This window comes from Salmo salar, chromosome 20 (assembly GCF_965601325.2).
Source record: "Salmo salar chromosome 20, fSalSal1, whole genome shotgun sequence".
NCBI lineage: Eukaryota > Metazoa > Chordata > Actinopteri > Salmoniformes > Salmonidae > Salmo > Salmo salar.
Genome location: NC_138310.1, coordinates 94,674,124 through 94,697,155, shown reverse-complemented (window position 1 = coordinate 94,697,155; position 23,032 = coordinate 94,674,124). Strand labels below are relative to the sequence as shown.

Below are 23,032 nucleotides of genomic sequence, written 5' to 3'. Positions count from 1 at the left end.
CCTCTGACTAGGATAAAGATACCAACGCTCACCTTCCGCTGACTAGGATAGAGATACCAACGCTCACCTTCCTCTGACTAGGATAGAGATACCAACGCTCACCTTCCGCTGACTGGGATAAAGATACCAACGCTCACCTTCCTCTGACTAGGATAGAGATACCAACGCTCACCTTCCGCTGACTAGGATAGAGATACCAACGCTCACCTTCCTCTGACTAGGATAAAGATACCAACGCTCACCTTCCGCTGACTAGGATAGAGATACCAACGCTCACCTTCCGCTGACTAGGATAGAGATACCAACGCTCACCTTCCGCTGACTGGGGATAAAGATACCAACGCTCACCTTCCGCTGACTAGGATAGAGATACCAACGCTCACCTTCCTCTGACTGGGATAAAGATACCAACGCTCACCTTCCGCTGACTAGGATAGAGATACCAACGCTCACCTTCCGCTGACTAGGATAGAGATACCAACGCTCACCTTCCTCTGACTAGGATAAAGATACCAACGCTCACCTTCCTCTGACTAGGATAGAGATACCAACGCTCACCTTCCGCTGACTGGGGATAAAGATACCAACGCTCACCTTCCGCTGACTAGGATAGAGATACCAACGCTCACCTTCCTCTGACTGGGATAAAGATACCAACGCTCACCTTCCTCTGACTGGGATAGAGATACCAACGCTCACCTTCCTCTGACTGGGGATAAAGATACCAACGCTCACCTTCCGCTGACTAGGATAGAGATACCAACGCTCACCTTCCGCTGACTAGGATAGAGATACCAACGCTCACCTTCCGCTGACTAGGATAGAGATACCAACGCTCACCTTCCGCTGACTAGGATAGAGATACCAACGCTCACCTTCCTCTGACTGGGATAAAGATACCAACGCTCACGTTCCTCTGACTAGGATAGAGATACCAACGCTCACCTTCCGCTGACTAGGATAGAGATACCAACGCTCACCTTCCTCTGACTAGGATAAAGATACCAACGCTCACCTTCCGCTGACTAGGATAAAGATACCAACGCTCACCTTCCGCTGACTAGGATAGAGATACCAACGCTCACCTTCCGCTGACTAGGATAGAGATACCAACGCTCACCTTCCGCTGACTAGGATAGAGATACCAACGCTCACCTTCCTCTGACTGGGATAAAGATACCAACGCTCACCTTCCGCTGACTAGGATAGAGATACCAACGCTCACCTTCCGCTGACTAGGATAAAGATACCAACGCTCACCTTCCGCTGACTAGGATAGAGATACCAACGCTCACCTTCCGCTGACTAGGATAGAGATACCAACGCTCACCTTCCGCTGACTAGGATAGAGATACCAACGCTCACCTTCCGCTGACTAGGATAGAGATACCAACGCTCACCTTCCGCTGACTAGGATAAAGATACCAACGCTCACCTTCCGCTGACTAGGATAGAGATACCAACGCTCACCTTCCGCTGACTAGGATAGAGATACCAACGCTCACCTTCCGCTGACTAGGATAGAGATACCAACGCTCACCTTCCTCTGACTGGGATAAAGATACCAACGCTCACCTTCCGCTGACTAGGATAGAGATACCAACGCTCACCTTCCTCTGACTAGGATAGAGATACCAACGCTCACCTTCCGCTGACTAGGATAGAGATACCAACGCTCACCTTCCGCTGACTAGGATAGAGATACCAACGCTCACCTTCCGCTGACTAGGATAAAGATACCAACGCTCACCTTCCTCTGACTGGGGATAAAGATACCAACGCTCACCTTCCGCTGACTGGGGATAAAGATACCAACGCTCACCTTCCGCTGACTAGGATAGAGATACCAACGCTCACCTTCCGCTGACTAGGATAAAGATACCAACGCTCACCTTCCTCTGACTAGGATAGAGATACCAACGCTCACCTTCCTCTGACTGGGGATAAAGATACCAACGCTCACCTTCCGCTGACTAGGATAAAGATACCAACGCTCACCTTCCTCTGACTAGGATAGAGATACCAACGCTCACCTTCCGCTGACTAGGATAGAGATACCAACGCTCACCTTCCGCTGACTAGGATAAAGATACCAACGCTCACCTTCCTCTGACTAGGATAGAGATACCAACGCTCACCTTCCTCTGACTGGGATAAAGATACCAACGCTCACCTTCCTCTGACTGGGATAGAGATACCAACGCTCACCTTCCTCTGACTGGGGATAAAGATACCAACGCTCACCTTCCGCTGACTAGGATAGAGATACCAACGCTCACCTTCCGCTGACTAGGATAGAGATACCAACGCTCACCTTCCGCTGACTAGGATAGAGATACCAACGCTCACCTTCCGCTGACTAGGATAGAGATACCAACGCTCACCTTCCGCTGACTAGGATAGAGATACCAACGCTCACCTTCCGCTGACTGGGGATAAAGATACCAACGCTCACCTTCCTCTGACTAGGATAGAGATACCAACGCTCACCTTCCGCTGACTAGGATAGAGATACCAACGCTCACCTTCCGCTGACTAGGATAGAGATACCAACGCTCACCTTCCTCTGACTAGGATAGAGATACCAACGCTCACCTTCCGCTGACTAGGATAGAGATACCAACGCTCACCTTCCGCTGACTAGGATAGAGATACCAACGCTCACCTTCCTCTGACTAGGATAAAGATACCAACGCTCACCTTCCGCTGACTAGGATAGAGATACCAACGCTCACCTTCCTCTGACTGGGATAAAGATACCAACGCTCACCTTCCTCTGACTAGGATAGAGATACCAACGCTCACCTTCCTCTGACTAGGATAAAGATACCAACGCTCACCTTCCTCTGACTAGGATAGAGATACCAACGCTCACCTTCCGCTGACTAGGATAGAGATACCAACGCTCACCTTCCTCTGACTAGGATAGAGATACCAACGCTCACCTTCCTCTGACTAGGATAAAGATACCAACGCTCACCTTCCGCTGACTAGGATAGAGATACCAACGCTCACCTTCCGCTGACTGGGGATAAAGATACCAACGCTCACCTTCCGCTGACTAGGATAGAGATACCAACGCTCACCTTCCTCTGACTAGGATAGAGATACCAACGCTCACCTTCCGCTGACTAGGATAAAGATACCAACGCTCACCTTCCGCTGACTAGGATAGAGATACCAACGCTCACCTTCCGCTGACTAGGATAGAGATACCAACGCTCACCTTCCTCTGACTAGGATAGAGATACCAACGCTCACCTTCCTCTGACTGGGGATAAAGATACCAACGCTCACCTTCCGCTGACTAGGATAGAGATACCAACGCTCACCTTCCGCTGACTAGGATAGAGATACCAACGCTCACCTTCCGCTGACTAGGATAAAGATACCAACGCTCACCTTCCGCTGACTAGGATAGAGATACCAACGCTCACCTTCCGCTGACTAGGATAGAGATACCAACGCTCACCTTCCGCTGACTAGGATAGAGATACCAACGCTCACCTTCCGCTGACTGGGGATAAAGATACCAACGCTCACCTTCCGCTGACTAGGATAGAGATACCAACGCTCACCTTCCGCTGACTGGGGATAAAGATACCAACGCTCACCTTCCTCTGACTAGGATAAAGATACCAACGCTCACCTTCCTCTGACTAGGATAGAGATACCAACGCTCACCTTCCGCTGACTAGGATAGAGATACCAACGCTCACCTTCCTCTGACTGGGGATAAAGATACCAACGCTCACCTTCCGCTGACTAGGATAGAGATAATTGAGAGAGGTCAGGTATTATATAATTACTACCGATGATTATCATGCTCTCAGCGCTGAAACCTCCATGTTGCTTTGGATTATATCTGTATGGCTCATTGGACACAGACTAGCCTGTTACAGACTAACCTACTGTATATAACAGCAAGAAAGACCGTTAGTTAAAGACTAGCCTTGTTGTGTCCATTTAGCCCCATGCTGCTGCCACAGACCAGTAATATACACAATCTGACCATGTATTATGTTTCATACCCAAAACATTTCAGGATATGAAGGCTTTCTAGCTGGATTTAGAAACATGTTATATTATATAGGTGGTATAATGGTATACTATATAAATGGTATAATGGTATACTATGTATGTTATACTATATACATGGTATAATGGAATACTATATACATGGTATAATGGTATACTATATACATGGTATAGTGGTATACTATATACATGGTATAGTGGTATACTATATACATGGTATAGTGGTATACTATATACATGGTATAATGGTATACTATATACATGGTATAGTGGTATACTATATACATGGTATAGTGGTATACTATATACATGGTATAGTGGTATACTATATACATGGTATAGTGGTATACTATATACATGGTATAATGGTATACATGGTATAGTGGTATACTATATACATGGTATAATGGTATACTATATACATGGTATAATGGTATACTATATACATGGTATAATGTATAATGGTATACTATGTATGTTATACTATATACATGGTATAATGGTATATTATATACATGGTATAATGGTATACTATATACATGGTATAATGGTATACTATATACGTCGCCCTGCTCGCTTAGCCGTAGCATTGCCACCCACTATAGCTTTCACCGAGACTAGAACCCGGGTCCTTTGTCTCCCAAGCGCGTGACCACCCTCCTGAAACGTTCTTACACAGTTGCGCCACCGGAAAGCTAGCAATTTGGGCAATAATAGAGGAGACATTTTAGCTAACGAGAGATTACATATCCCCATCTATTACCTCTGTCCAACAGTAACAATCACTACCATAGAACTGCCAGTATATCTCTATGACACATACCCTCTCTTCCTCCTCTAGATCTGTGTATATCTCTATGACACAGACCCTCTCTGCCTCCAGATCTGTGTATATCTCTATGACTGACACAGACCCTCTCTTCCTCCAGATCTGTGTATATCTCTATGACTGACACAGACCCTCTCTGCCTCCAGATCTGTGTATATCTCTATGACTGACACAGACCCTCTCTGCCTCCAGATCTGTGTATATCTCTATGACACAGACCCTCTCTTCCTCCAGATCTGTGTATATCTCTATGACACAGACCCTCTCTTCCTCCAGATCTGTGTATATCTCTATGACTGACACAGACCCTCTCTGCCTCCAGATCTGTGTATATCTCTATGACTGACACAGACCCTCTCTGCCTCCAGATCTGTGTATATCTCTATGACTGACACAGACCCTCTCTTCCTCCTCCAGATCTGTGTATATCTCTATGACTGACACAGACCCTCTCTTCCTCCTCCAGATCTGTGTATATCTCTATGACTGACACAGACCCTCTCTTCCTCCAGATCTGTGTATATCTCTATGACTGACACAGACCCTCTCTTCCTCCTCCAGATCTGTGTATATCTCTATGACTGACACAGACCCTCTCTGCCTCCAGATCTGTGTATATCTCTATGACTGACACAGACCCTCTCTTCCTCCTCCAGATCTGTGTATATCTCTATGACTGACACAGACCCTCTCTACCTCCAGATCTGTGTATATCTCTATGACACAGACCCTCTCTGCCTCCAGATCTGTGTATATCTCTATGACACAGACCCTTTCTTCCTCCTCCAGATCTGTGTATATCTCTATGACACAGACCCTCTCTGCCTCCAGATCTGTGTATATCTCTATGACACAGACCCTCTCTTCCTCCTCCAGATCTGTGTATATCTCTATGACTGACACAGACCCTCTCTGCCTCCAGATCTGTGTATATCTCTATGACACAGACCCTCTCTGCCTCCAGATCTGTGTATATCTCTATGACTGACACAGACCCTCTCTGCCTCCAGATCTGTGTATATCTCTATGACTGACACAGACCCTCTCTTCCTCCTCCAGATCTGTGTATATCTCTATGACACAGACCCTCTCTGCCTCCAGATCTGTGTATATCTCTATGACACAGACCCTTTCTTCCTCCTCCAGATCTGTGTATATCTCTATGACTGACACAGACCCTCTCTTCCTCCTCCAGATCTGTGTATATCTCTATGACTGACACAGACCCTCTCTTCCTCCTCCAGATCTGTGTATATCTCTATGACTGATACAGACCCTCTCTGCCTCCAGATCTGTGTATATCTCTATGACTGACACAGACCCTCTCTTCCTCCTCCAGATCTGTGTATATCTCTATGACACAGACCCTCTCTGCCTCCAGATCTGTGTATATCTCTATGACACAGACCCTCTCTTCCTCCTCCAGATCTGTGTATATCTCTATGACACAGACCCTCTCTTCCTCCAGATCTGTGTATATCTCTATGACACAGACCCTCTCTGCCTCCAGATCTGTGTATATCTCTATGACTGACACAGACCCTCTCTTCCTCCAGATCTGTGTATATCTCTATGACTGACACAGACCCTCTCTTCCTCCTCCAGATCTGTGTATATCTCTATGACTGACACAGACCCTCTCTTCCTCCAGATCTGTGTATATCTCTATGACTGACACAGACCCTCTCTTCCTCCTCCAGATCTGTGTATATCTCTATGACTGACACAGACCCTCTCTGCCTCCAGATCTGTGTATATCTCTATGACACAGACCCTCTCTGCCTCCAGATCTGTGTATATCTCTATGACTGACACAGACCCTCTCTGCCTCCAGATCTGTGTATATCTCTATGACTGACACAGACCCTCTCTTCCTCCAGATCTGTGTATATCTCTATGACACAGACCCTCTCTTCCTCCTCCAGATCTGTGTATATCTCTATGACTGACACAGACCCTCTCTACCTCCAGATCTGTGTATATCTCTATGACACAGACCCTCTCTGCCTCCAGATCTGTGTATATCTCTATGACACAGACCCTCTCTTCCTCCTCCAGATCTGTGTATATCTCTATGACTGATACAGACCCTCTCTGCCTCCAGATCTGTGTATATCTCTATGACTGACACAGACCCTCTCTTCCTCCTCCAGATCTGTGTATATCTCTATGACACAGACCCTCTCTGCCTCCAGATCTGTGTATATCTCTATGACACAGACCCTCTCTTCCTCCTCCAGATCTGTGTATATCTCTATGACTGACACAGACCCTCTCTTCCTCCAGATCTGTCCACTGCTGTCCAGAAGTTCTCTCAGTCCCTCCAGGAGTTCCAGTTTGAGTGTATAGGAGACGCAGAGACGGACGACGAGGTCAATATTGGTAAGTCCTCCAACCAGACTGGAACGAGGAGGGTTTCCTCGCTCTCCAACTTTTCGTTTTGAGCTACAGTCTGTTGGTTTTTACATTGTCTTTTTAAATTTGGTCCGGTTGGTTTAACATTGTCAAACATTAAACTAATTAAAATTCCTGCAAGTCATTTGTTTTTTGGAGAAAAATGCTCACTTTAATTTATTATTATCAGGAAGCATCACTTGTTTGTCCAAAACTTCATATTACTTTCGCTTTGGTCTTCCAGCACCATGCAGAAGGAAACAACGCATCGCCACTTTAACTGTGCCCAGGGATAAAACAGCATTGAATAGACTGTATACAGTAGTCCAGGGATAAGACAGCACTGAATAGACTGTATACAGTAGTCCAGGGATAAAACAGCACTGAATAGACTGTATACAGTAGTCCAGGGATAAAACAGCACTGAATAGACTGTATACAGTAGTCCAGGGATCAAACAGCACTGAATAGACTGTATACAGTAGTCCAGGGATAAAACAGCACTGAATAGACTGTATACAGTAGTCCAGGGATCAAACAGCACTGAATAGACTGTATACAGTAGTCCAGGGATAAAACAGCACTGAATAGACTGTATACAGTAGTCCAGGGATAAAACAGCACTGAATAGACTGTATACAGTAGTCCAGGGATCAAACAGCACTGAATAGACTGTATACAGTAGTCCAGGGATAAAACAGCACTGAATAGACTGTATACAGTAGTCGAGGGATCAAACAGCACTGAATAGACTGTATACAGTAGTCCAGGGATCAAACAGCACTGAATAGACTGTATACAGTAGTCCAGGGATCAAACAGCACTGAATAGACTGTATACAGTAGTCCAGGGATCAAACAGCACTGAATAGACTGTAAACAGTAGTCCAGGGATAAAACAGCACTGAATAGACTGTATACAGTAGTCCAGGGATAAAACAGCACTGAATAGACTGTATACAGTAGTCCAGGGATCAAACAGCACTGAATAGACTGTATACAGTAGCCCAGGGATAAAACAGCACTGAATAGACTGTATACAGTAGTCCAGGGATAAAACAGCACTGAATAGACTGTATACAGTAGTCCAGGGATCAAACAGCACTGAATAGACTGTATACAGTAGTCCAGGGATCAAACAGCACTGAATAGACTGTATACAGTAGCCCAGGGATAAAACAGCACTGAATAGACTGTATACAGTAGTCCAGGGATCAAACAGCACTGAATAGACTGTATACAGTAGTCCAGGGATCAAACAGCACTGAATAGACTGTATACAGTAGTCCAGGGATAAAACAGCACTGAATAGACTGTATACAGTAGTCCAGGGATCAAACAGCACTGAATAGACTGTATACAGTAGTCCAGGGATAAAACAGCACTGAATAGACTGTATACAGTAGTCCAGGGATCAAACAGCACTGAATAGACTGTATACAGTAGTCCAGGGATCAAACAGCACTGAATAGACTGTATACAGTAGCCCAGGGATAAAACAGCACTGAATAGACTGTATACAGTAGTCCAGGGATCAAACAGCACTGAATAGACTGTATACAGTAGTCCAGGGATCAAACAGCACTGAATAGACTGTATACAGTAGTCCAGGGATCAAACAGCACTGAATAGACTGTATACAGTAGTCCAGGGATAAAACAGCACTGAATAGACTGTATACAGTAGTCCAGGGATCAAACAGCACTGAATAGACTGTATACAGTAGTCCAGGGATCAAACAGCACTGAATAGACTGTAAACAGTAGTCCAGGGATAAAACAGCACTGAATAGACTGTATACAGTAGGCCAGAGATAAAACAGCACTGAATAGACTGTATACAGTAGTCCAGGGATCAAACAGCACTGAATAGACTGTATACAGTAGTCCAGGGATAAAACAGCACTGAATAGACTGTATACAGTAGTCCAGGGATAAAACAGCACTGAATAGACTGTATACAGTAGCCCAGTGATAAAACAGCACTGAATAGACTGTATACAGTAGTCCAGGGATCAAACAGCACTGAATAGACTGTATACAGTAGTCCAGGGATAATCAACTACATTATTTATTTCATTTAACCTTTATTTAACCTTTATTTAACTAGGCATGTCAGTTAAGAACAAATTCTTATTTACATTGACGGCCTACCCCGGCCAATCCCTAACCAGGACGACACTGGGCCAATCGTGCGCCGCCCTATGTGACTCCCAATCACGGCCGGTAGTGATACAGCCTGGAAACGAACCAGGGTCTGTAGTGCCTTAGACCGCTGCGCCGCTCGGGAGCAGTGCCTTAGACCGCTGCGCCGCACCTGTTACCCAGTCGTCCTCTCACTTCCTCTTCCTCTCTTTTTTTTAATCTCTCTCATAGGGACATAGGGGCTCAAGTCAAAAGTAGTAGTGCACTATAAAGGGATTAGGGGGCTATTTTGACGCATTCATAAGAGTGTTCATTTTGTAATTTAGTCTGCCCAGATAGACAGAGCTGGTTCCTGATTCAATGCCATAGCAGCGGGAGTAGCAGGCACGGGCCACAGCGCCTCGGGCTTCTGTTGGAAAGCCTTTTATTGACTGACTAACAGAAGCTATTGGGAATACATAGCAGGGTACATCTTTGAATACGAAATAGCACTTCAGACAAACAATAGGATTAAACACACAGTGGCAGGAGAGCTTATTCACGTTTCAAAGAATTACAATGAAATACATTTAATGGGTCTCAGAGAATTACATAGATTTAATGGGTCTCAGAGAATTACATAGATTAATGGGTCTCAGAGAATTACATAGATTTAATGGGTCTCAGAGAATTACATAGATTTAATGGGTCTCAGAGAATTACATAGATTTAATGGGTCTCAGACAATTACATAGATTTAATGGGTCTCAGACAATTACATAGATTTAATGGGTCTCAGACAATTACATAGATTGTTTCAAATGAATTACAACGATTTGTTTCCTGATAGTTTCCGATGTTGTTTTTGTGTGTATAGGCTGCAACATTGTACACCTTTTGCATTGTGTTGGGATGAATCAGACTGTTCGATATCTGTTTAAAACAGATACAACTTTTTCAAAGTGTGAACCCCTTTGCCGCCATTCACCAAACAGCGAAAGGCCAAGATAGCAGAATTACTATCCGAGGAGAAAAACAAATGTGATTGTCTGGTCATCAATGGAAACCGTTGTTCTTTCTGACCGACTTGACTGGACCCAGACAGTGAACCCATAGTCTGCGTCTTGATGCAGCATAGGACCAATCTACTTTGATGCTCCCATCTTCCCCCCCAGAGTCACCAGGAGCCTGTCTGTGTGTGTCTGTGTGTGTCCCAAATCGCATCCTATTCCCTATATAGTGCGCTACTTTTGACCAGAGCCCTATGGCTCTGATAGGGCTCTGGGAACAGGGTGCCAATTGGGGATACAGCCTCTGTCTGTAGGAGCAGACGGGTTCAGCTGACCTTGTATTGATTCCATTCGCTACTTCCTGTAGTGACATTCAAAATCCCACAACATATTACACCAGTAATCACAGAATCTATGGGACAGCTGGACAACTAGATTGATGGAGGCAATAAAGAAATATTAGTTGTTCTCAAAGTTACAGGGTCTGTTTTCTTCATCATGGCCTGACTTCTTCTCTTTCACTGTGGTCTGGAGTGGAACAAACCTTAGATGACTTGTGTCCTGTGTTCTGGCGTGGAACAAACCTTAGATGACTTGTGTCCTGTGTTCTGGAGTGGAACAAACCTTAGATGACTTGTGTCCTGTGGTCTGGAGTGGAATAAACCTTAGATGACTTGTGTCCTGTGGTCTGGAGTGGAACAAACCTTAGATGACTTGTGTCCTGTGTTCTGGCGTGGAACAAACCTTAGATTAGTGGTGTCCTGTGGTCTGGAGTGGAACAAACCTTAGATTAGTGGTGTCCTGTGGTCTGGAGTGGAACAAACCTTAGATTAGTGGTGTCCTGTGTTCTGGCGTGGAACAAACCTTAGATTAGTGGTGTCCTGTGGTCTGGAGTGGAACAAACCTTAGATGACTTGTGTCCTGTGTTCTGGCGTGGAACAAACCTTAGATTAGTGGTGTCCTGTGGTCTGGAGTGGAACAAACCTTAGATTAGTGGTGTCCTGACAAGGTACAAATGTGTCGTTCTGCCCCTGAACAAGGCAGTTAACCCACTGTTCCTAGGCCGTCATTGAAAATAAGAATTTGTTCATAACTGACTTGCCAAGTTAAATAAAGGTAAAATAAAAATACATCATGGTTGGACGCGTTTCCTGTCGGATGCCATGGTTGCCCTCAGTTTGAAGATGTAATCCAGAGACGGGTGTTTTCCCCATCTCCTTTGCTATCGATCTCTAATTCCACTGATTTCAAAACTCGGTCGTCCAGAAAGTGGAGAGCATACACATAACGTTGGCTAGCGAGCCAGCCAGCTAACGTTAGCTAGCTAACAGTACACTTTAACTTGACGTTAGGTTTATGCAGTTTTACTATGCGATACATTTTTTAAAAAAAGCCGCGTTAGACAGGATTACCTATACATACGGACCATCTCAAATAGACAGAAACGTGCTATATGGCAGACCAATCCAAACTCATCTCTCGGCTCTGGATAAGAGCGTCTGCTAAATGACTAAAATGTAAATGTAATGTCCAGCCCACTCATTATCTTAGCCAATCATGGATAGTGGGAAGGTTGTATCCTTTTTCCGTGGCTAAACCAAGTAGGCTCGTAATTTAACAATTGTATTTGTATTTACAGATGGCATACACATTTGTTATTAATGCACATGAAAGTTCACATGTTCAAGAAAGCATTTCTGCCAAAAAACACAGTTTACATTCAAACGGTTGTCCTGTGAAGTAGTGGCCCACGACATACACCTAGTTTCCTGAAATTGGTCACAAATGACTGATGATTGGCTGAGAGAAATTGATGATAAAAAGATTGTAGGAGCTTTTTTGTTAGACTTCAGTGTGCCTTTAAACATTATCGATGACAAGGAGGAAACAGGTTTACCCCATAATGACAAGGAGAAAACAGGTTTACCCCATAATGACAAGGAGGAAACAGGTTTACCCCATAATGACAAGGAGAAAACAGGTTTTTAGACATTTCTGCAAATTTATAAAAAATTTAAACCAGAAAGATCTTATTTAGATAAGTATTCAGCCCCTTTGCTATGAGACTCAAATTTGAGCTCAGGTGCATCCTGTTTCCATTGATCATCCTTGAGATGTTCCTACAACTTGATTCGAGTCCACCTGTGGTAAATTCAATTGATTGGACATGATTTGTAAAGGCACACACCTGTCTATATAAGATCCCACAGTTGACATTGAATGTCAGAGCAAAAAAACAAGCCATTAGGTTAAAGGAATTGTCCGTAAAGCTCCGAGACAGGATTGTGTCGAGGCACAGATCTGGGGAAATTTCTGCAGCGTTGAAGGTCCCCAAGAACACAGTGGCCTCCATCATTCTTAAATGGAAGATGTTTGGAACCACCAAGGCTCTTCAAAGAGCTGGCCACCCAGCCAAACTGAACAATCAGGGGGAGAAGGGCCTTGGTCAGGGAGGTGACCAAGAACCTGATTGTCACTCTGACAGAGCTCTAGAGTTCCTCTGTGGAGATGGGAGAACCTTCCAGAAGGACAACCATCTCTGCAGTACTCCACCAAGCAGGCCTTTATGGTAGAGTTGCCAGCCGGAAGCCAGTCCTCAGTAAAAGGCACATGACAGCCTTCTTGGAGTTTGCCCAAAGTCACCTAAAGACTCTCAGGCAATGAGAAACAAGATTCTCTGTTCTGATGAATCAAAGATTGAACTCCTTGGCCTGAATGCCAAGTGTCCCGTCTGGAGGAAACCTGGAACCATCCCTACGGTGAAGCATGGTGGTGGCAGCATCATGCTGTGGGGATGTTTTTCAGCAGCAGGGACTGGGAGACTAGTCAGGATCGAGGGAAAGATTAACAGAGCAAAGTACAGAGAGATCCTTGATGAAAACCTACTCCAGGGCACCCAGGACCTCAAACTGGGGCGAAGGTTCACCTTCCAACAGGACAACGACCCTAAGCACACAGCCAAGACAACGCAAGATTGGCTTCGGGACAAGTCTCTGAATGTCCTTGAGTGGCCCAGCCAGAGGCCGGACTTGAACCTGATCGAACATCTCTGGAGAGACCTGAAAATAGCTGTGCAGCGACATCCAACCTGATAGAGCTTGAGAGGATCTGCAGTGAAGAATGGGAGAAACTCTCCAAATACAGGTGTGCCAAGCTTGTAGCGTCATACCCAAGAACAATCGATGCTGTAATTGCTGCCAAAGGTGCTTTAAGCAAGTATTGAGTAAATAAATATAAAATATTATATCTAAATATTTATGTAGATGTGATTTTCTTTCATTCTTTATTTGTAATAGATTAGCTAAATTTTCTAAAAAACTGTTTTTGCTTCGTCATTATGGTGTATTTATAGTGTGTAGATTGATGAGGATAAAAAACAATCTATTTTAGAATAAGGCTGTTACGTAACAAAATGTGGGAAAAGTCAAGCTGTCTGAATACCTTCCGAAGGCAGGTAATGTTGTTGGACCCCAGGAAGAGTAGCTGCTGCTTTGGCAGGAACTAATGGGGATCCATAATAAACCCCAGGAAGAGTAGCTGCTGCCTTGGCAGGAACTAATGGGGATCCATAATAAACCCCAGGAAGAGTAGCTGCTGCCTTGGCAGGAACTAATGGGGATCCATAATAAACCCCAGGAAGAGTAGCTGCTGCCTTGACAGGAACTAATGGGGATCCATAATAAACCCCAGGAAGAGTAGCTGCTGCCTTGACAGGAACTAATGGGGATCCATAATAAACCCCAGGAAGAGTAGCTGCTGCCTTGGCAGGAACTAATGGGGATCCATAATAAACCCCAGGAAGAGTAGCTGCTGCCTTGCCAGGAACTAATGGGGATCCATAATAAACCCCAGGAAGAGTAGCTGCTGCCTTGGCAGGAACTAATGGGGATCCATAATAAACCCCAGGAAGAGTAGCTGCTGCCTTGGCAGGAACTAATGGGGATCCATAATAAACCCCTGGAAGAGGTTTTGGCAGGAACTAATGGGGATCCATAATAAACCCCAGGAAGAGTAGCTGCTGCCTTGGCAGGAACTAATGGGGATCCATAATAAACCCCAGGAAGAGGTTTTGGCAGGAACTGATGGTGAGCCATAATAAATACACATACAAATACAGTACAATTTTATTTTATATTATTGAGTCATTCCACGAAAATAGTGCTTTGCGTCCCTTTGATATTTTAAGTAAAAATGTTGCACCAATGTTGTGTTATTTTAAAAGCCTGTTATATTAAATGAAGTGGTCTTTAATATAGACCACATGGAGAACTCAATACATTCTATTAAACATGCAATATGAATAAAGATTTGCTAAAGTGACAAAATACAGTATTTTAAGATCCATCAACCCTTTGTCATGTCAGATTTCAACCCACTAAATCCACACGTTTTCTCCAAGTTTCAGCATCAGAGTAAAACCCTAGTTATTGTGTTGCTTTGACAAAAAGTCAATTCTGGAGATGATTTATTTATTTATTTAATGATACATTTATATTTTAAATTCAATGTGAACCGATCTCTCGTTTTAATATGGTGAAACTATTTATTTAAACCAAATGAAATGAATAAATGAACATTGAACATCTAACGGTCAGATAAAAGCAGGTGAGCTGGTTCTACTCTTGAAGGTCCAGCGTAACATGTTTAAGCAATTACCACATTTTGTAAAACTTGCAATCAATTGCCACTCCCTGTTGCATACAACAAGCTGCCATTCCCCCTGTCACGAGGGGATTTCTGGCTGATTTAAGATTACATCGTCAACCCTGTTATTTTAATAGGCACTATAACACTATAGTAATTGTTTTATTTAACCTCATGAGATGAGGACAAGATGTTTTTTTTTTAATGAAGTTGAACATATGTCTCTTTATGATAGAATGTTTTTAATTAGGTGAAATCAAACGTTTATTTTGACACTTCTCAAAAGGTGGACCGACCATAATAATCCCTCCCCCATCTTTCTCCTCCCTCTCTCTCTTTCTCTCTCTTTCTCTCTCTTCTCCCTCTCTCTCTCTCTCTCTCTCTCTCTTTCTCTCTCTTTCTCTCTCTCCCCTCTTTCTCCTCCCTCTCTCTCTCTCTCTCTCTTTCTCTCTCTTTCTCTCTCTTCTCCCTCTCTCTCTTTCTCTCTCTTTCTCTCTCTCCCCTCTTTCTCCTCCCTCTCTCTCGTTCTCTCTCTCCCCTCTTTCTCCTCCCTCTCTCTCTTTCTCTCTCTCCCCTCTTTCTCCTCCCGCTCTCTCTTTCTCTCTCTCCCCTCTTTCTCTCTCTCCCCTCTTTCTCCTCCCTCTCTCTCTTTCTCTCTCTCCCCTCTTTCTCCTCCCTCTCTCTCTTTCTCTCTCTCTCCCCTCTTTCTCCTCCCTCTCTCTCTTTCTCTCTCTCTCCCCTCTTTCTCCTCCCTCTCTCTCTTTCTCTCTCTCTCCCCTCTTTCTCCTCCCTCTCTCTCTTTCTCTCTCTCCCCTCTTTCTCCTCCCTCTCTCTCTTTCTCTCTCTTCTCCCCCTCTCTTTCTCTTCCCTCTGTCTCTTTCTCTCTCTCCCCTCTCTCTCTCTTCTCTTTCTCTCTCTTTCTTCCCCCTCTCTCTCCCCCCGCTCTCTCTCTGTCTCTCTCTGTCTCTCTCTGTCTCTCTCTTCCCCTCTTTCTCCTCCCCCCTCTCTCGCTCCCCCCACTCTCTCTCTCCCCCCCTCAATTCAATTTAATTCAAAGGGCTTTATTTGTATGGGAAACGTATGTTTACAAAGCAAATGGAATAGACAATCAACAAAAGAGAAATAAACAAGGGAAGCATTAGTAAACATTACGCTCACATTTTTTTTTTTAAGAATATAAACATTTGAAATGTTATATTATTGGCTATGTACAGCGTTGTAACAATGATGCAAGTAGTTGAAGTATGAAAGGAAAATGAAGTAAACAGATAAATATAGGTTGTATTTAAAATGGTGTTTGTGCTTCACTGGTCTCCCTTTTCTCATGGCAAAGGACCACACATCTTGCTGCGGTGATTGCACACTCCGGGATTTCGCCTAACAGATATGGGAGTTTATCAATGTTTGATTTGTTTTCAAATTTTTTTGTGGGTCCTTGTGATCTGTGGGAAATATGTGTCTCTCATGTGGTCATACATTTGGCAGGAGGTTAGGAAGTGCAGTTTCTACCTCATTTTGTGGGCAGTGTGCACATCTGCCTATGGCTATCAGGCATCAAGGTAAGACCCAGATGCAGACTGTCGCAGTAACACTGTTTATTGTGGCAACAGGGGCAGGCAAAGACAGGTCAAGGCAGGCAGGGGTCGAAAATCCAGGGTAAGGGAAATGTACAGGACTGCAGGCAGACTCAGGGTCAGGCTGAGAGGTCAGGAGGGCGGGTACAGGGTCAGAGACAGGCAGAGTTCAGTAATCCAGAGTTGGAGCAAAGGTACAGTACGGCAGGCAGGGTCAGGGTCAGGCAGAGAGGTCAGGCGGGCGGATACAGGGTCAGGACAGGCAGAGAGGTTAGGCGAGCGGATACAGGGTCAGGACAGGCAGAGAGGTCAGGCGGGCGGGTACAGGGTCAGGGTCAGGCAGAGAGGTCAGGCGGGCGGATACAGGGTCAGGACAGGCAGAGAGGTCAGGCAGGCGGGTACAGGGTCAGGGTCAGGCAGAGAGGTCAGGCGGGCGGATACAGGGTCAGGACAGGCAGAGAGGTCAGGCGGGCGGGTACAGGGTCAGGGTCAGGCAGAGAGGTCAGGCGGGCGGATACAGGGTCAGGACAGGCAGAGAGGTCAGGCGGGCGGATACAGGGTCAGGACAGGCAGACAGGTCAGGCGGGCGGATACAGGGTCAGGACAGGCAGAGAGGTCAGGCGGGCGGATACAGGGTCAGGACAGGCAGAGAGGTCAGGCGGGCGGATACAGGGTCAGAACAGGCAGAGAGGTCAGGCGAGCGGATACAGGGTCAGGACAGGCAGAGAGGTCAGGCGGGCGGGTACAGGGTCAGGGTCAGGCAGAGAGGTCAGGCGGGCGGATACAGGGTCAGGACAGGCAGAGAGGTCAGGCGGGCGGATACAGGGTCAGGACAGGCAGAGAGGTCAGGCGGGCGGATACAGGGTCAGGACAGGCAGAGAGGTCAGGCGGGCGGATACAGGGTCAGGACAGGCAGAGAGGTCAGGCGGGCGGATACAGGGTCAGAACAGGCAGAGAGGTCAGGCGAGCGGATACAGGGTCAGGACAGGCAGAGAGGTCAGGCGAGCGGGTACAGGGTCAGGACAGGCAGAGAGGTTAGGTGGGCGGGTACAGGGTCAGGGTCAGGCAGAGAGGTCAGGCGGGCGGATACAGGGTCAGGACAGGCAGAGAGGTCAGGCGAGCGGATACAGGGTCAGGGTCAGGCAGAGAGGTCAGGCGAGCGGGTACAGGGTCAGGACAGGCAGAGAGGTTAGGTGGGCGGGTACAGGGTCAGGGTCAGGCAGAGAGGTCAGGCGGGCGGATACAGGGTCAGGACAGGCAGAGAGGTCAGGCGAGCGGATACAGGGTCAGGGTCAGGCAGAGAGGTCAGGCGGGCGGGTACAGGGTCAGGGTCAGGCAAAGGTCAAAAACCAGGAGGACAAGAAAAGAGAGACTGGGAAACGAAAGGAGCTGACAGGAAAACACTGGTTAGCTTGAACGAATAAGACGAACGAATAAGACAAACTGGCAACAAACAGACAGAGAACACAGGTATAAATACACAGGGAATAATAAGGAAAATGGACGACACCTGGAGGGGGGTGGAGACAAGCACAAGGACAGGTGAAGCAGATCAGGGCGTGACAATGGCGACCTCTCTCAATAGCAAGGCTGTGCACACTACGTCTGTACATAATCAAGGTTTTTCTTAATTTTGGGCCAGTCACAGTGGTCAGGTATTCTGCCACTGTGTACTCTCTGTGGCATTCTAGTTTGCTCAGTTTTTGGGTAATTTTTTTCCAATATGTCAAGTAATTATCTTTTTGTTTTCTCATGATTTGGTTGGGGTCTAATTGTGTTGCTGTCCTGGGTCTCTGTGGGGTCTGTTTGTGTTGCTGTCCTGGGGCTCTGTGGGGTCTGTTTGTGTTTGTGAACAGAGCCCCAGGACCAGCTTGCTTAGGGGACTCTTCTCCAGGTTCATCTCTCTGTAGGTGATGGCTTTGTTATGGAAGGTTTGGGAATCTCTTCCTTTTAGGTGGTTGTAGAATTTAACGTCTCTTTTCTAGATTTAGATCATTCGTGGGTATAGGGCTAATTCTGCTCTGAATTGTTTGTTTGGGATTTTGTGTTGTAAACTAAGTATATTTTTAGCAGAATTCTGCATGCAGAGTCTCAATTGGGTGTTTGTCCCATTTGGTGATTTCTTGGTTGGTGAGCAGACCCCAGACCTCACAACCATAGAGGGCAATGTATTCTGTAACTGATTTAAGTATTTTTAGCCCAATGCTAATTGAGATGTTGAGTTTTATGTTATTTTTGATGGCATAGAAGGCCCTTCTTGCCTTGTCTCTCAGCTCGTTCACAGCCTTGTGGAAGTTAACTGTTTCGCTGTTGTTTAGGCCGAGGTATGTATCGTTTTTTGTGTGCTCTAGGGCAACAGTTTCTAGAATTTCTATTTGTTGTCCTGGCAACTGGATATTTTTTGGAACACCATTATTTTATATTACTGAGATTTACTGTCAGGGCCCAGGTCTGTCAGGGCCCAGGTCTGTCAGGGTCCAGGTCTGACAGGGCCCAGGTCTGTCAGAATCTGTGCAGAAGATCTAGGTGCTGCTGTAGGCCCTCCTTGGTTGGGGACAGAAGCACCAGATCATCAGCAAACAGTAGACATTTGACTTCATATTCTAGTATATTGAGGCCGGGTGCTGCAGACTGTTCTAGTGCCCTCGCCAATTCATTGATATATATGTTGAAGAGGGTGGGGCTTAAGCTGCATCCCTGTCTCACCCCACGGTCCTGTGGGAAGAAATGTGTATGTTCTTTGCCAATTTTAACAGCACACTTGTTGTTTGTGTACCAGTGGAGGCTGGTGACTTGACAAATTGAGGAGGATTGGAGACCCACAGGTACGGAACGCACGGTGATGACAAAGTGTGTTTCAAAAATAGTCAAAGAGTAATTATTTTAACCTAAAGCATTTAATAAATACATGTATAGTACAATATTATGGAGAGTGAATGAGAGGGATACTTACAGTACACAGTGTTGGGAAGGGATCACAGCAGTGATTGAATGAGGGTATGAGGCATGAGTTGAGGTATTCAGAGGCTTGACTTCAGTGCAGGACAGGATTTGACTGGGAAGACAAAAAACAATAACACAACACACTACACAGTGAGACAAAAGAGCTAAGAATGAGTTAGTCCAAGCTTGGAGTAAAATCATGGATGTGTAGTAATGTGATTGTCTCTCCATACAGTATTGAGAGAACATTGATGGGTTAGGGTTAGGGTCACAGTGCTTGGAGAGGAAATGTGCCAGTCGATGAGCAGACACATGAGACGTGGCATTTTATTTTATTCATATTTTTTATTTCACTTTTATTTAACCAGGTATTTATATATATATATATATATATATATATATATATATATATATATATATATATATATATATATATATATATATATATATATATATATAACCTTGAATATCATGGTAGTCTAGAGGAATATCATGGTAGTTTAGAGGAATATCATGGTAGTTTAGAGGAATATCATGGTAGTCTAGAGGAATATCATGGTAGTCTAGAGGAATATCATGGTAGTTTAGAGGAATATCATGGTAGTCTAGAGGAATATCATGGTAGTCTAGAGGAATATCATGGTAGTCTAGAGGAATATCATGGTAGTTTAGAGGAATATCATGGTAGTCTAGAGGAATATCATGGTAGTCTAGAGGAATATCATGGTAGTCTAGAGGAATGTCATGGTAGTTTAGAGGAATATCATGGTAGTTTAGAGGAATATCATGGTAGTCTAGAGGAATATCATGGTAGTTTAGAGGAATATCATGGTAGTCTAGAGGAATATCATGGTAGTTTAGAGGAATATCATGGTAGTCTAGAGGAATATCATGGTAGTTTAGAGGAATATTTATTTATTTATTTTATTTCACCTTTATTTCACCAGGTAGGCCAGTTGAGAACAAGTTCTCATTTACAACTGCGACCTGGCCAAGATAAAGCAAAGCAGTGCGACAAAAACAACAACACAGAGTTACACATAAACAAATATACAGTTATTAACAGAATAGAAAAATCTATGTATAGTGTGTGCAAATGTAGAAGATTAGGAAGGTAAGGCAAGAAATAGGCCATAGAGGTGAAATAATTACAATTTAGCATTAACACTGGAGTGATAGATGTGCAGATGATGATGTGCAAGTAGAGATATTGGGGTGCAAAAGAGGAAAAATAATTAACAATATGGGGATGAGGTAGTTGGGTCGGCTATTTACAGATGGGCTGTGTACAGGTACAGTGATCGGTAAGCTGGTCTGACAGCTGATGCTTAAAGTTAGAGAGGGAGATATAAGTCTCCAGCTTCAGTGATTTTTTGCAATTCGTTCCAGTCACTGGCAGCAGAGAACTGGAAGGAAAGGCGACCAAAGGAAGTGTTGGCTTTGGGGGTGACCAGTGAAATATACCTGCTGGAGCGCATGCTATGGGTGGGTGTTGCTATGGTGACCAGTGAGCTGAGATAAGATAGGGCTTTACCTAGCAAAGAGTTATAGATGACCTGGAGCCAATGGGTTTGGCGATGGATATGTAGCGAGGGCCAGCCAACGAGAGCATACAGGTTGCAGTGGTGGGTAGTATATGGGGCTTTGGTGACAAAACAGATGGCACTGTGATAGACTACATCCAATTTGTTGAGTAGAGTGTTGGAGGCTATTTTGTAAATGACATCGCCGAAGTCGAGGATCGGTAGGATAGTCAGTTTTACGAAGGTATGTTTGGCAGCATGAGAGAAGGAGGCTATGTTGCGAAATAGGAAGCCGATTCTAGATTTAATTTTGGATTGGAGATGCTTAATGTGAGTCTGGAAGGAGAGTTTACAGTCTAACCAGACAGCTAGATATTTGTAGTTGTCCACATATTCTAAGTCAGAACCGTCCAGAGTAGTGATGCTGGACATGCGGGCAGGTGCGGGCAGCGATTGGTTGAAGAGCATGAATTTAGTTTTACTAGCATTTAGAAGCAGTTGGAGGCCACGGAAGGAGTGTTGTATGGCATTGAAGCTCGTTTGGAGGTTTGTTAACCTCTATGGGCTAGGTGGGACGCTAGCGTGCCACCCGTGGTGCACTCCATCAACAGCAGGTGCATTTCAAGAGCGGCAAATTTGAATCCAAATAAATGTCAAAATTCAAATTTTTCAAACATACAACTATTTTACACCCTTTGAAAGATAAACATCTCCTTAATCTAACCACGTTTTACGATTTCAAAAAGGTTTTACGGCGAAAGCATAAATTTAGAGTATGTTAGGACAGTACATTTACAAGAGTTGTGTGTAATGTTTTGTCAATTCAAAGACAGGGTCACCAAAACCATAAAACCAGCTAAAATGATGCACTAACCTTTTACAATCTCCATCAGATGACACTCCTAGGACATTATGTTAGACAATGCATGCATTTTTAGTTCTATCAAGTTCATATATATATCCAAAAACAGCGTTTTACTATGGCATTGATGTTGAGGAAATCGTTTCCCTCCAATAACCGGCAGTCAAGTCAGCGTCACAAATTAAATAATTAAAATTAGAAAACATTGGTAAAATATTATATTGTCATTTAAAGAATTATAGATTTACATCTCTTGAACGCAATCAACTTGCCAGATTTAAAAATAACCTTACTGGGAAATCACACTTTGCAATAATCTGAGCACTGCGCCCAGAAAAATACGCGTTGCGATACAGACTAGACGTCATGTTGGGGAGATCTAAAATCGAAAATACTATGTAAATAATCCATTACCTTTGATTCTCTTCATCAGATGTCACTTCCAGGTATCACAGGTCCATAACGAATGTAGTTTTGTTCAAAAAAGCTCATCATTTATGTCCAAAAATCTCCGTCTTGTTAGCACATGATCTAAGCCAGCCGGACTTCTCGTCATGAACGAGGGGAAAAAATATATTTACGTTCGTTCAAACATGTCAAACGTTGTATAGCATAAATCATTAGGGCCTTTTTTAACCAGAACATGAATAATATTCAAGGTGGACGAATGCATACTCTTTTATAACGTATTGGAACGAGGGTACCCAACATGAACTCGCGCGCCAGGTGTCTAATGGGACATCATCGTTCCATGGCTCTTGTTCGGTCAGATCTCCCTCCAGAAGACTCAAAACACTTTGTAAAGGCTGGTGACATCTAGTGGAAGCAATAGGAAGTGCCAAAATATTCCTCAGCCCCTGTGTTTTTCAATGGGATAGGTTTAAAGGTAATACAACACATCAGGTATCCACTTCCTGTCAGAAAATGTCTCAGGGTTTTGCCTGCCAAATGAGTTCTGTTATACTCACAGACACCATTCAAACAGTTTTAGAAACTTTAGAGTGTTTTCTATCCATATATAATAAGTATATGCATATTCTAGTTACTGGGTAGGATTAGTAACCAGATTAAATCGGGTACATTTTTTTTATCC

At 44.5% G+C, this 23,032-nt stretch overlaps 1 protein-coding gene across 2 annotated transcripts in view; it reads left to right on the top strand.

Moving 5' to 3' along the window:
* Positions 1 to 23,032, top strand: part of arhgap42b (Rho GTPase activating protein 42b) — a 235,189-nt gene that overhangs the window by 26,789 nt on the left and 185,368 nt on the right. For both annotated transcript variants that reach the window (XM_045704171.2, XM_045704173.2), the window contains exon 2: positions 7,154 to 7,249. In XM_045704171.2, the coding sequence (XP_045560127.2) occupies positions 7,154 to 7,249 (96 nt within the window). The remainder of the gene's footprint in view (positions 1 to 7,153; positions 7,250 to 23,032) is intronic.